We start from the raw sequence: 13,825 nt of genomic DNA, 5'->3' as shown, positions 1-13,825 counted from the left end.
TGAAGATTCCCCGTCTTCTTATAAGTCTGACGTCTGGCAGCATTTTGGTTTTCCAGTCACGCGACAGGACGACGGTAAAAAATTACAGACAAAACACATATTACAGTCACGGCGCATGTTATTATGAAATGAAAAGTTTCGTGCTTCAGACTCACTCGCTTTTCGAATCATACATTGGAACAAACATTTCTTAAAGCTTTTAAGGCTCTTTGCAACAGGAACCTCCAAAGATAAAAATATTTATCCTTTTTATATTTATATTGTTGTGTATATTGAGTATTAACATCCTCATGCTCGTAATGCTGTCTTGCACTGTTTTCCATGAATGTTTCTTTTTCAACTGTCTGAGAAATGTATAATCCATCACTGTCATCACTGGATCCTCTGGAGTGAATGGGTGCCGTCAGAATGAGAGTCCAAACAGCTGATAAAACCATCACAATAATCCACAAGTAACCCACACCACTCCAGTCCACCAATTAATGTCTAATAATGAAAAGTTATGTCACTGCAATGAGCAAAGCATGAGATGTAAAGCTAAATTTCTCTAAATCCATTCTGATTCAGAAACAAACCCATCTACGTCTTGGATGGTCTGAGGGTGAGGACAATTTCAGCACATTTTCATATTTGGGTAAACTATTCCTTTAAATGCCTATATAATCAAAATGATGTTTAGTTTGATTACTTCTTTTATATGTGACCCTGGACGACAAAACCAGTCATAAGGTTAAATTTGACAAAACTGAGATTTATACATCATATGAAAGCTCAATAAATAAGCTTTCTATTGATGTTTGGTTTGTTAGGATAGGACAATATTTGGCCGAGATACATCTATTTGAAATCAGAAATCTGAGGATGCAAAAAAAATCAAAAAGACTGAGAAAATCACCTTTAAAGTTGTCCAAATTAGGTTCTTAACAATGCATATTACAAATCAAAAATTACATTTTGATATGTTTACAGTAGGAATTTTACAAAAAATCTTCATGGAACATGAACTTTACTTAATTTCTTAATGATTTTTGGCATAAAAGAAAAATCAAAAATTTTGACCCATGCAATGTATTTTTGGCTATTGCTACAAATATACCCCAGCGACTTAAGACTGGTTTTGTGGTCCAGGGTCACATATTTGTTTCATATAAATATATATATCTGGTCCTGTGAGGTGCCTGTGTCCACAGAATAATAGTATAGCTCAAAATGCACTTGAACTCGACAGAGAGATGTATAGTTTGTAAATTATATCTGAAGCATGCAGAAACATGTACAAACATTATTGCTACTGCATGAACTGATTAACGGAATGTACTAAATTAAAAGAAGACCATATAGTTTTGGTGGTTAAAACTAAATGTTGTAATTACAGGTTAATAACCCTGTGTTTGTATAATAGCAACGGTTACATATTGCTAGACAGAAAATATGTACGACTGTACAGAAAGCATGAGAGCAGGTTTTAAAAGAATGACAGTGTGATCAGCTGGGGGTTTTCACAATGTACCACTTAAGTGTGGAAAGAATACCAACACAAATTGTAAAAGCTGTACTTTACTATGTGATCAGATGCTACTACGTGACCAGTTTTCCCTGCTGGACCAAAAAATAGGTCAAAAATCCCACATATGCACACTGAAAGCAGAAGTTGGGCCAGAAAGAAAGCACCCAGAATACCCTGTGATGAAACATTCTGCAGCATTAATGCAGTTGGTCAAGTGTTTTCATCATGATTTTCTCCTGCTAGACTCTTCAGACTCATGAATGCATGAGGACTGATCAGAAGAATAATGAGTGAAAAGAGCGATGACGGCGCAGCGGAAGGAAAGTGCCGTGTGGCATGGAAAGTCAAGAGGGCAGGAGCTGTGCCACACTAAAACCAAACGGGAAACACAAACCTTCCCGCTGCCATGGTGAAGATGGAAAATTACGCAATTACGTCTCTGCAGACGTAACGGTGAAAACAACGACTCATGAGACAAACACAAATCCCTTATTCATATGTTTCAGTCACGTTACTTTTTCCGCTCATCTGTCATATATATGACCATCACTATGGCAATATCTATAAGTATAGACAGCATAAGTGAAGTAATATCTCCATATATCTGTGAATGTGCAGGAGCATGAGTAATGCATATACAGAGATGAATTGTGGATTAAATACATATAAATATCTGTGAATGTTAGATTTGTCCTGTGCTAATATTATTACCATTTTAAATTATGGTTTTCGATTTTAATTTATTTCTGTGGTGCAAAGCTGAATTTTCAGCTCAGCAAAACATATTTTATTAATTTTACACATCCTTGTTGAATAAAAATATCAATTTCTTAGAAATAATAAAAATTCTATTTCTGACCACAAACCTTTGAACAGTAGTGTATATTGTTACAAAAGATTTCTATTTAAAATAAAGGCTGTTCTTTTAAACTTTTTATTCATCAAAGAATCCTGAAAAATATCATAGGTTAAAAAAACAGCAGCAACTGTTTCAACATTGATAAAAAATCTGCATATTAGAACTATTTCTGAAGGATTATGTGACACTGAAGAGTGGAGTAATCATGCTGAATTTAGCTTTGCATCACAGAAATAAATTATATTTTAAAAGCATACTGAAATAGAAAATCATTATTTTAAATTGCAATGTTTCACAATATTACTGTTTTTTTTTTTTAGTCAATAAATGCAGCCTTCATAAGATAAATAAAACTCTTTACAAAACATTAAAAATCTTACTGATCTTACTGATTTCCCTTGGAAATCAGTTACTGGGGGCAAAGGGAAAAGTTAAAGGAAAAGTTTATTTCTCACCCTGCTCAACACTTATTTCATTAAAGGATTAGTTCACTTCCAGAACAGATAATTTATTCACTCCCTTGTCATCCAAAATGTTCATGTCTTTCTTCTTCAGTCGTACAAAAAATTATGTTTTTAGAGGAAAACATTTCAGGATTTCTCTCCATATAGTGGCGTTCTATGGTGCCCCTGGGATTGAACTTCCAAAATGCAGTTTAAATGCAGCTTCAAAGGGCTCTAAACGATCCAAGCCAAAGAAAAATTGTCTGTTATTAACTTTAACCACAAATGCTCGTCTTGTCTAGATCTATGATTCACATGCATACTCTGTGCACTCCGGATCAAGACAGTTAGGGTATGTCGAAAAACTCACATTTTCTCCTCCAACTTCAAAATTGCCGTACATCACTGCAAAAGTACCAACCAAGTGTTCACAAAGTGAAATTGCAAAGAAGATCAAACTCCCTTTACAAAAAAAACAGCGATGTAGGACGATTTTGAAGTTGGAAAAGAAAAAGAGATGGGAGTTTTTGGACATACCCTAACTGTATTGAACCAGAGTACACATGTGCATCACAAAGCTAGACAAGATGAGCATTTGTGGTTAAAAAGTGTAATATTAATTTAAGAAAACGACTAATCATTTCTCTAGATAAGACTTGGTCACACTTTATATTAGATGGCCTATTAACTATTATGTACTTACATTAAAAAATAAGTACAATGTACTTAATGTGATCATATTGCATTGCAAAACACTTTTGCTTCTATTAAGGTGGGATATGGGTAAGGTTAGGGACAGGTTTGGTGGTATGGGTAGGTTAATGGTGGGTTAGGGTGTGAGGGTTGGTTCAACAGTGGTAGTTACAGAAATTAATTACAAATGTAATTACATATAGGTTTTTAAAAATATATAAATGCCATGTAAAAACATGCATGTACAAAATAAGTACATTGTACCAAATGATTAATTTAAATGTAAATACATACATAATGTAAAGTGGGACCTAAGACTCTTATTCCTTGGCTGGGATTGTTTAGAGCCCTTTGAAGCTGCATTTAAAGTACATTTAGGAAGTTCAAACTCAAAGGCACCATAGAAGTCTGTAAATTTTTGTTCTGGAAGTGAACTAATCCTTTAAAATATCTGGACTGCGAGCGTGTCGACTCACAGCCAGGGAAATGTGAGAGAGAGTAGCTGGTATTGGCGTATCAATACTACACATAATGAGTACTGAATCAGTTTCAAATATTTCAGTATAGGTATTAGGGGTGGAACGGTACATGTATTCGTTTCGAACCGAATCGGTACGGGGGTCACGGTTCGGTGCATGAATTTAAACGGAGAATACACGGTATGAAAAAAAAAAAAAAAAACTTGCCTGCAAAATAATTAATGTAATGCGGAACTACTGTTAGATACGCGGGTTCTTTAGGGACAGCTAATATTTAGCCCCGCTTTAGCTCTGAAGCTCTGATTGGCGTCGATGCAGCCGAGCTCCGCCTATGTATGCGGTCTATCAGAGCCCGTCTACATTCTCTGGCACTCAGCAATTTTTTGTCAGCTCGACGGTCCATCATTGTGGTCCAGTGATTTCCTGAACTTTATGATTTGTCAAGCCCCCATTATTTTGACGCTAATAGAAGAAACAATGCATGGAGACGCATAGGCTTGGAGCTAGAGCGCAGCTGATGGTTGCTTAGAAACGGCAGACGCTTCCGGAGCGCAAGCGCCCGAGCGCTTTGTTGATCAGGAAGAAAGCAGCGCACCTAGCGTTTTTCACGCGTTTTTAGGCGCGACATGTGAACGGCCCCTTAGATCGCAAGTTTGGGAAAACTTCGCTTTTCCAGTCAGTTACAGTAGTACAGGCGAGAGAGTGGTGGAAAAGACGAGGACTGTGTGTTGCCGTTGTTCAGCGGTTGTTGGGTATGTGAGTGGAAATACATCTAATTGCCTTCTGCATTTTTGTTTTGCTTTTCCCTCCACTGTACCGAAATCATACCGAACCGTGACGTCTGAACCGAGGTACGAACCGAACCGTGACTTCTGTGAACCGTTCCACCCCTAATAGGTATGCATCAAAAAAATCCATATTAATGACAACACTATGATACAGATGTTCCAGAGCCGCAGGCTACACGAACAGCACTAGTGCACTGAATGACATGGGAAACAGGACATGCAAATCACACACTCCTTACATGCTCTGACTTGTCGCAGTATGCTCCTACAATACACCACAGCGTTAAACGCTCAGTCCAATGAGCAGGACCAGGCAGATCACCATAACATGAAGCATGCCTAGTATGCTGTCTGCAGTGGTATAGTGTAAGATTTAAGAATCCAGTCTCGATCAGAGAAAGCATTTGTGGCAAACGTCTGCTTGTGTCAATATCAACTTTTTTTGATGCAATACATATTATTCATGTCACAACATAGAATCACTTATCACCTGAAAGCAGGGCCACAGTTGGACATTCCTGTACACTGTACACTATTTTTTTTAAAAAGCAACTACTGTACTTAAAAAAAAAAAAGTCCCACCTGACTAATAAAATTGCACTGTTGAAGGGAAAAAACGTGGATATGCCCCAATTCTATTTTGCTTTGTAGTTGCATTTTTTGACATTCAGAGAGTATGGTACACATTTCCAGTTTACAGGACCTTCTGAGTCACAAATACAAGCTGTAAGCCGTAGTTGCAGATGTGTACATTTATTAGCATTCAGTCCTAAGCACACTCAAGGCTGTTGTGTGATTAAGAGGAGACATTAAAAGCTCCCATAATTCACTGAAAACAACAGTACGATTACTATGATAATATAACTCTACAACATCCATACTGCCCTACAAAGGCAAAGTGCAGTAACTACGCCAACACTGAAACTGAGAAAAAAGCCTTTAAAGTTTTTACACCTTATATGGTATTAGTTTGGATTATGTAGTTACTGCGATTTTGACACTCTCGTTTCTCTGAAACGGGACAAAATTGAACCAGGAGACTTTGCCACAAGACAAGATGGTTGTCACAAAGCCCATTTTAAGCCTTAACTCAATATTGACCAAATGTGTAGTTACTGCGCTTTGCCTTTGGAGGGCAGTATACTCTGATGCATGTAAACGACTCAGTCCTTCGCTGGTGCTTATCATCAATGTCTCTATAAATAATAGTGATATTTCACCTAAAGCCTAAATGACAGGTAGATGAGCGGGTTACACATCTTTACGCTCCAGTGTTACAGATGTATTTCAAAATATCAAAATGTACCAAATTTAGAGACACACGACAGCTGTCAGGAGTGTTTAATGTGCCTCTGATTTCATTCACACAGAATCTGCAGCACGACGGTTAATTCAGATTAGGGAGTCTGTGAATCTGTGTTCAGTTTTAATTCCTCTCACTCCTCACATCGCACTAAAAAAGCCATCTCAAAGTAAGAGTAGCATATTGAGACGACCTTGAGAACATTATATGAATATTCATTATTCACCAGTTTTTTATAAGAAGCCTCTTCTGCTCACCAAGGCTGCATTAATTTGATTAAAATACAGTAAAAAGTGTGAAATATTATTATAATTTAAAATAGCTGCTCTCTATCTAAATACATTGTAAAATGTAATTTATTGCTGTGAAGCTGAATTTTTAGCATCATTACTCCAGTCTTCAGTGTCACATGATACTTCAGAAATCACTCTAATATGCTGATTTGCTGCTCAAGAAACATTTCTGATTATTATTATGAAACATGAAAACAGTTGTGCAGTTGTGCTGCTATTTTTGTGGACACTAACATTAGAAATGTCTTTGCTGAATAAAAGTATTAATTTCTACTAAAAAATACTGAATGGCCCCTTAGACGACAATTAATAATTGATAATGAATTAATCTAACAATTATTAGAACAATAAATTAACTAATCAAATGTCAATCAATATATGAGCATTATATAGAAACGTTCTCATTTACTGTTTAATTAACTGTATGAACATGCAACTGACTGACAGATTAATCATTCCATGTCATAACCAACTAAAGGTAAATTATTTTATTTTCCAAAAACATATTTTATTCACAGCATTATCTCTCTTAAAACACCTGATAGTGTTACAGTGGTCAAAGCAGATTTGAGTTAGATCAAGCTTTGTGCAAACCAAACTATCACTTGAATGTAATAATAGGTTTGGGGGGGGATAGTTTCTAGGAGTTAGTTAATGGGAAACTGGTGAATGGTTTATAATGACTCAACAATGTATCAAAAAGATCTGTAAAAAGAGCCACTCACATTCCTAACATGCCTCGAGATCAAAACAATACAAAACTAACATTTCAGGTTTGACTTCATTCTCTGTCCTCTTATGTTGTTTTTGTCCTTTTCCAGCTTATGGACATACGTGACCCACTGGCATTGTACTTCAACATGGAGTCAGTTTACAGCTTCAATCTGATGTGTAACGTGTAGCTTTCCTGTGCTTGTTTGTAGGGCTTGTTTACAAAAATGTTGTGATTATATAAATCAATCTGACTATAAAATGATACAAATATGATATAAAATAATAATCAAATGATTGCAATAATAGTATCACCATTGTTATTATCATTATTTAAAAAAAATATGGAAATAAATAAATAATTTAATTTAAAATTAAATTAAAAAAAAAAAAAATCATAAGTTTCCTAATTTTTTCATGTTTACATAATATATAACACTGTCGTTTAAATTGTTTTTCCCTTGTATTACAAGTATGATTTAATGTAATCAAATTAGGATATCTCAATATTTAAAAAATGATATTTCAATATTTTTTAGGGATTTTAGGGCTAATTATTGTCTATAAAAATAATTAAGATTTTGCTCTTGTTATAGAACTTGTATAACATATTTGCTCCTGGACTGGATGATTTAGGCCTGTCATGGACAAATAAATATGACACTTAAACCATCAGTAAGTGGCAGCAATTTTCTGCCTTAACGAGTGATTCACTGAATCATTTATTCAAATGATTTGTTCAAAATGGCTGATTCATTTAGAAACAAAGCAAGTGAACGTCTTTATTATGAATGGATTATTACATCACTGACTCAATTATAAAGGCATTCTGACTGCATTCTAACAGGCTTCATCATAGGTGAATGCGACTGAACTCCCATGACGTGTTTTTGTTTGTTTTTTGCAAAGCAATTACAATATTAATACAGTCAATAAATATTGCATACTTCTACATCAAAACAGCAATTTTGTTTCCTGTCAGGTATTTTCTTTGCATTGCACTCTTACAAATAAAGGTTATTTCTTGGCATCAATGGTTCGATGAAGAACATTAAACATCCATGGAACCTTCCAAATGCATAAAAGGTTCTCTATAGTCGAAATGTTCTAAAATGTTCTTCAAAATGGTTCTTTTAAGAACTGTTCCCTGAAAGGTTCATTAGGGACCCAAAATGGTTCTTCTATGGCATCACTTCAAAAACACAATTTTGGAACCTTTATTATTAAGAGTGTAAGCTAAGCATGAAAACACAATGCTCTTTTTTTTAATAGACCATCATGTTATTTTATTCCTTTAAAATAAACAGTTTGATGCAGTGATTCATTTGGTTTCCAGTTACTTCTACTCTCGTAATCCTAATGGATGCAACAGTAGTTTCAAATTAGTTTCCAATTTAGTTTTCAGTCTTCTGACACCTCTTGAGCTTCATACTGTACATGCTCAATTTGAGAAATCTCTATTAGCTCATAGTCACATGACAAGCAGCTGAATAAGTTTGACTCATGGCTTTTCTGTCACAACAGTAAGTGATTCAGTGTTTCCTTGTGCATGTGTGGATCAACAATAACCTATAGCAAAACAATCTGCTCATGTATGATATGAGGGACAAATTAATGGCTAAAATTTGAATGCATTGAGTGCATTTATTGAATATTTGTTAGTTACTCTATTTAAGGGCTGCAGAAAGTATCAGTATAAGAAACGTCACATTCAGTGAATAAAGCAGTCCTGAAATTCAGCATTAGACAATGGACATTAATCACTCTTTTTTATTAAGCCCATAGGTGACAATTAGCAAATGAATAAATCTGATCAGTATCTTTCTGTCAGACTGCATGGCGTTACTGAAATCTCCCCAGTTAGTTGCCGAACTGGTTAAGACCCCCTAAGGCTGACCTAGTAAAGCTGAAGCGTCTGATAAGCATTCAGCAGGATCTGCAGCTACAGAAATGAACATAAAAGATCAGACTGATCGGGTGATGTTCTGCACTCAGTGAAGATGCACCGCTGCAATTAAAAATAAAGCATGTGGCGGTTTGGTGAGGTCAGGATCTCCACGGGTGTGGGCCGCTCAAACAGAATCACTAATGGGCTGATGGGGTTTCTGTGCGTCCCGCTGAGCGCCAGAGGACAAACTGACAGTCTTCAGTCTCTGAAATCATTTTTACGGCCACAGAATGCGAATAAATGCAGATGAAATTGCGGAATCATAAAAATGGAATTTACGATATATTGCGGAATGTCAGAATGTACATGTCTCAGTTTGGGCTACTACACTCACTGAAGCATGCACAATAAACAGAATCTGAACAAAAATAAAACAGATTTCATAGGCCCTTAAATGGGATGTTATAATGCACACTGAGCTGGTTAAAACTGACTGTCCTCAAAAAAGTTTAGATGGTATTTTCTTGTTATCTTGTCTCTGTATAATGCATATTAAAGTAGTGTTTATAACCACAGAATTGCTTTGTTTACAACAGTAACCAAGTGGTAACTCATTCTCCTAAAAAAAATTTTGTGCTCCTAACTTTTTGAAGTTGGGAACACCAGTGCTACCAAGTAAAAAAGTTCATTTCGAGCCCTGAAGACAAGAGCCTGCTGAACACAAGCTTGCTTTAAACTGAATGGAGCCACTCTACGCTAATAAAATGTTCACAAGTAAAACCAGTCCAAATGCATGCTCACGTTAACTTTACAGGACCACTATTGTTTCTAAATATCTACACAAAACCCCTTGAGCGAAAACAGCACTTAGTAGTAAACTGTCACTAAGAGTTTCCTGACCGTCAAGGGTTTTATGCAACTGACTGCTGGATTTTGAGGATTTTACTAGTGCCACAATGTGTGATTTGAGTCTGTACTGTCTTCGGCAGTTCACCACATCTGAGCACACCATCAAACTCCCATCAGGCAAAGCAGCCTGAGGGACGAGGCGGGCGGCATAATACTATGGAAATTGAGACAAGGAATATTTGTTTTGCTCTTACGTAATACTCGACACACCCATCTGGACCCATCTGGAAACTTCAGAGTATCAGAGAGCTGCTGCAGTCTGAGTTTGTCAGTCTGATCAGCAGCTTTCACTGCACTCAGACAATCGGAAAGAAAGCACACACACCTGTAAACACACACCCACTGATCTGGAGAAAGACATGAGAGACTGTGAAAGCTTTCAATGAAGCACAGATGACCAGTGTTAAACCAGCTTCTCTTGGTTACTTAATCTCACTTCCCAAAATGGTTCGGAAGTGACCTTCTTTATCAGCTTCGACAACAGAGTGCCACAGTTTTGGTCCCTTTTACTACTGCTAAAAACCTTTAGCAAAAACAAAATATTTAAAAAAGGGTATTTTTATATATTTTTAATCAAATTAATGTAGCTACAATATAGATAAATTTAAGCTTTAATTCACAAAAATGTGAAAAAATAAAACATTTGATTAAAAATGTGAATATTTCTAGCAAAAAAATTTTTTTTTAAAAGTGATTTTTTTTACAAATTTCTGTAGTTGCAATATTGATCCCTAACCCTAACGTTTATTAAAAATGTAAATATTTCTAGCAAAAAATATATTTTTTTAAAAAGGGGATTTTTAAATCAAATTAATTTAGTTGCAATGTAGATCATTTCAAGCTTTAATTCACAAAAATGTTGAAAATAAAACATTTGATCAAAAATGTAAATATTTCTAGCATAAATATATATTTTTAAAAGGGGATTTTTAAATCAAATTAATGCAGTTGCAATATAGATAATTTAAAGCTTTAATTCAAAAAAATGTTCAAAATAAAATGTCTATTAAAAATCTAATTATTTCTAGCACAAAAAAAACGTTTTTTTAAAATAAAATGTATGTAGTTGCAATATATTTCAAGCTTTAATTCACAAAAATGCTGAAAATAATTTTTTTTGAAAAAAAATGTAAATATTTCTAGCAAAATATTTATTTTTAAAAGGGGATTTTTAAATCAAATTAATGTAGTTGCAATACAGATCATTTCAAGCTTCAATTGGCAAAAACATTGAACATAAAACTTCTATTAAAAATGTTAATATTTCTAGCAAAAATGTTTTTAAATGTGGATTTCTTTTTAATAAAATGTATATTGTTGCACTATATTTCAATCTTAAATTGAAATATGTTGAAAATAAAACATTTTATTAAAATTTCAAATAAAACTTTTTTGGAAAAAAAGATACAAACTACTTTTGGTATATGAATATATGTCCTGTGCAATCTCTAAATGAATATGTCTATATAGGGCACATAATGAGCTGTATTAGCAATACTTCAAAGTTTGATTGAAAATTAATCTTATAGTTGAACTCTGTAATAAAGCAAACCTTTGCACTTTGAACTGATGTTTGATCTTTATTAGGCCAAACTTATGACAGGCTTTTAACATAATGACCCAGCTATACTTTGAAAATCTTAAAATTAAATCAAGTAGACAAAAAGCTTATGCTGTCTTCTTAAAAGTCTACTACATTTTAACGTGGAAGTTTCAACTTTTATGTGTATAGACCTGCTCAGCTGTTTTCTTCAGCTTTGATCCAGATGTGTGAATCAGCTCACAGTGTAAACATACTAGAAAGAGGTCAAGGCAGCACTGTCATTCAGTCCCGCCAATGCCAGCATTTGAACTGTTTGAGTAGGCTTTTTTTAGACCGCGAGGCCCAGAAATGCTAGTTGATGTCTAGTTAGTGAGCTCACTAGGATTTGAGACACATCCCGCGTCTCGGGTGTCCAACTGCACCGCTGGAATGTAGTAGTTTCATTGATTTCTCTCATTAATAAATTACTTGAGACAAGAAACTTCATTCAAATGTTCACACTTTGAGCTAGTGTGTAAGTTACTGAACAACTAACTTGCTGCACTTTTACTCTGACTTACACTGAGGACTAAGTTAGTCTGTGGAGCAGCTGCACATCTGTCATTGTACTACATAAATAACCTCATAAACAATACAAAAAACCCCACTTAGAGACCCCCAAAAAATAAACAAAACGAATACAGTCAGATATATAGGTCTAAACTGTATTAAACATCGAGCAAGAGTAGTTTATGAACCTATGCAACGATCAACTGAATGAGACTTGAATCGAAACTAATAAGCTTCATTGTGAGTCATATTCACATATTACAGAATTATTGACATCCTAAAGTGGCTCTTTTAGTCATATCTGTTGTAATAAAGTATTTCTGTGGGTGTTTTTACCTCAGCAGTTCGTCGTGTCGGAGGAGTTTTCAGCGCTTTCTTCAGCGAAAAATCCACTGAGGAATTCATATTAAACTCGCTGAATTCCGGAAATAAAAACTTCATATATTCACGTGTGTCGATAAAATGAAGTAAAATATAAAAGTGAGATAAAATAAAATAAAAATGTCATCATGAACTCCTTGAAGAGTCTGGGAAATCTGGCATTGATTTGAGTTAGCCTCAGTTAGCATGTGAAGTAAAGTGAAGTCGCTGTTGAAAGTGCTGCTGAAGTGAAGCGCGAATCAGAAACAGCCAAAGTTGAGCAAAAACAATCCTTCATTCCTGGGAAATTTCTCCATTCGTGGCGGTAGAACATCGTAAATAATCGGAGGTTCATGTGATCCTCCGAACAGAAGCGTCCAGCAACAGCCCATGACTGCAGTTCAGCCCCGAGCCGAGCCGCCTCAACAACATTCACATGACGAGCTGCTGCTGCTGCTACTGGAGACCAGTGTGTACTAAACTACACTGATCCGAGACCAGTGCGTACTCAACTAAACTGATCAATGAGGGACGCGAGACTAGTGCGTACTAAACTACAATGATCAGACAGATGTGAGACTAGTGCATACTGAACCACACTGATCAATGAGGGACGTGAGACTAGTGCATACTAAACTACACTGACCAGACAGACGTGAGACCAGTGCGTACTAAACTAAAATGATCAATGAGGGACGCGAGACTAGTGCATACTAAACTACACTGACCAGACAGATGTGAGACCAGAGCGTACTAAACTACACTGACCAGACAGATGTGAGACCAGAGCGTACTAAATTACACTGACCAGACAGATGTGAGACCAGTGCGTACTAAACTACACTGACCAGACAGATGTGAGACCAGAGCGTACTAAACTACACTGACCAGACAGATGTGAGACCAGAGCGTACTAAACTACACTGACCAGACAGATGTGAGACCAGAGCGTACTAAACTACACTGACCAGACAGATGTGAGACCAGTGCGTACTAAACTACACTGAACAGATAGATGTGAGACCAGAGCGTACTAAACTACACTGACCAGACAGATGTGAGACCAGAGCGTACTAAACTACACTGACCAGACAGATGTGAGACCAGAGCGTACTAAACTACAGTACACTGACCAGACAGATGTGAGACTAGTGCGTACTAAACTACACTGACCAGACAGACGTGAGACCAGTGCGTACTAAACTAAAATGATCAATGAGGGACGCGAGACTAGTGCATACTAAACTACACTGACCAGACAGATGTGAGACCAGAGCGTACTAAATTACACTGACCAGACAGATGTGAGACCAGAGCGTACTAAACTACACTGACCAGACAGATGTGAGACCAGTGCGTACTAAACTACACTGAACAGATAGATGTGAGACCAGAGCGTACTAAACTACACTGACCAGACAGATGTGAGACCAGAGCGTACTAAACTACACTGACCAGACAGATGTGAGACCAGTGCGTACTAAACTACACTGACCAGAT

General features: G+C 36.1%; 1 protein-coding gene across 3 annotated transcripts in view; it reads right to left on the bottom strand.

The window, feature by feature from the left end:
* The window catches only part of rapgef6 (Rap guanine nucleotide exchange factor (GEF) 6), a 130,669-nt gene extending 117,945 nt beyond the window's left edge, over positions 1-12,724 (bottom strand). For all 3 annotated transcript variants that reach the window (XM_073824732.1, XM_073824731.1, XM_073824733.1), the window contains exon 1: positions 12,302-12,724. In XM_073824732.1, the coding sequence (XP_073680833.1) occupies positions 12,302-12,406 (105 nt within the window). In that variant the 5' untranslated portion in view covers positions 12,407-12,724. The remainder of the gene's footprint in view (positions 1-12,301) is intronic.
* Positions 12,725-13,825: the final 1,101 nt, after the last annotated feature.

The sequence above is a fragment of the Garra rufa genome, chromosome 19 (genome assembly GCF_049309525.1).
Source record: "Garra rufa chromosome 19, GarRuf1.0, whole genome shotgun sequence".
Taxonomy (NCBI): Eukaryota; Metazoa; Chordata; class Actinopteri; order Cypriniformes; family Cyprinidae; genus Garra; species Garra rufa.
The sequence above is the reverse complement of the archived record's forward strand: the minus strand, read 5'-3'. Positions and strand labels throughout refer to the sequence as shown.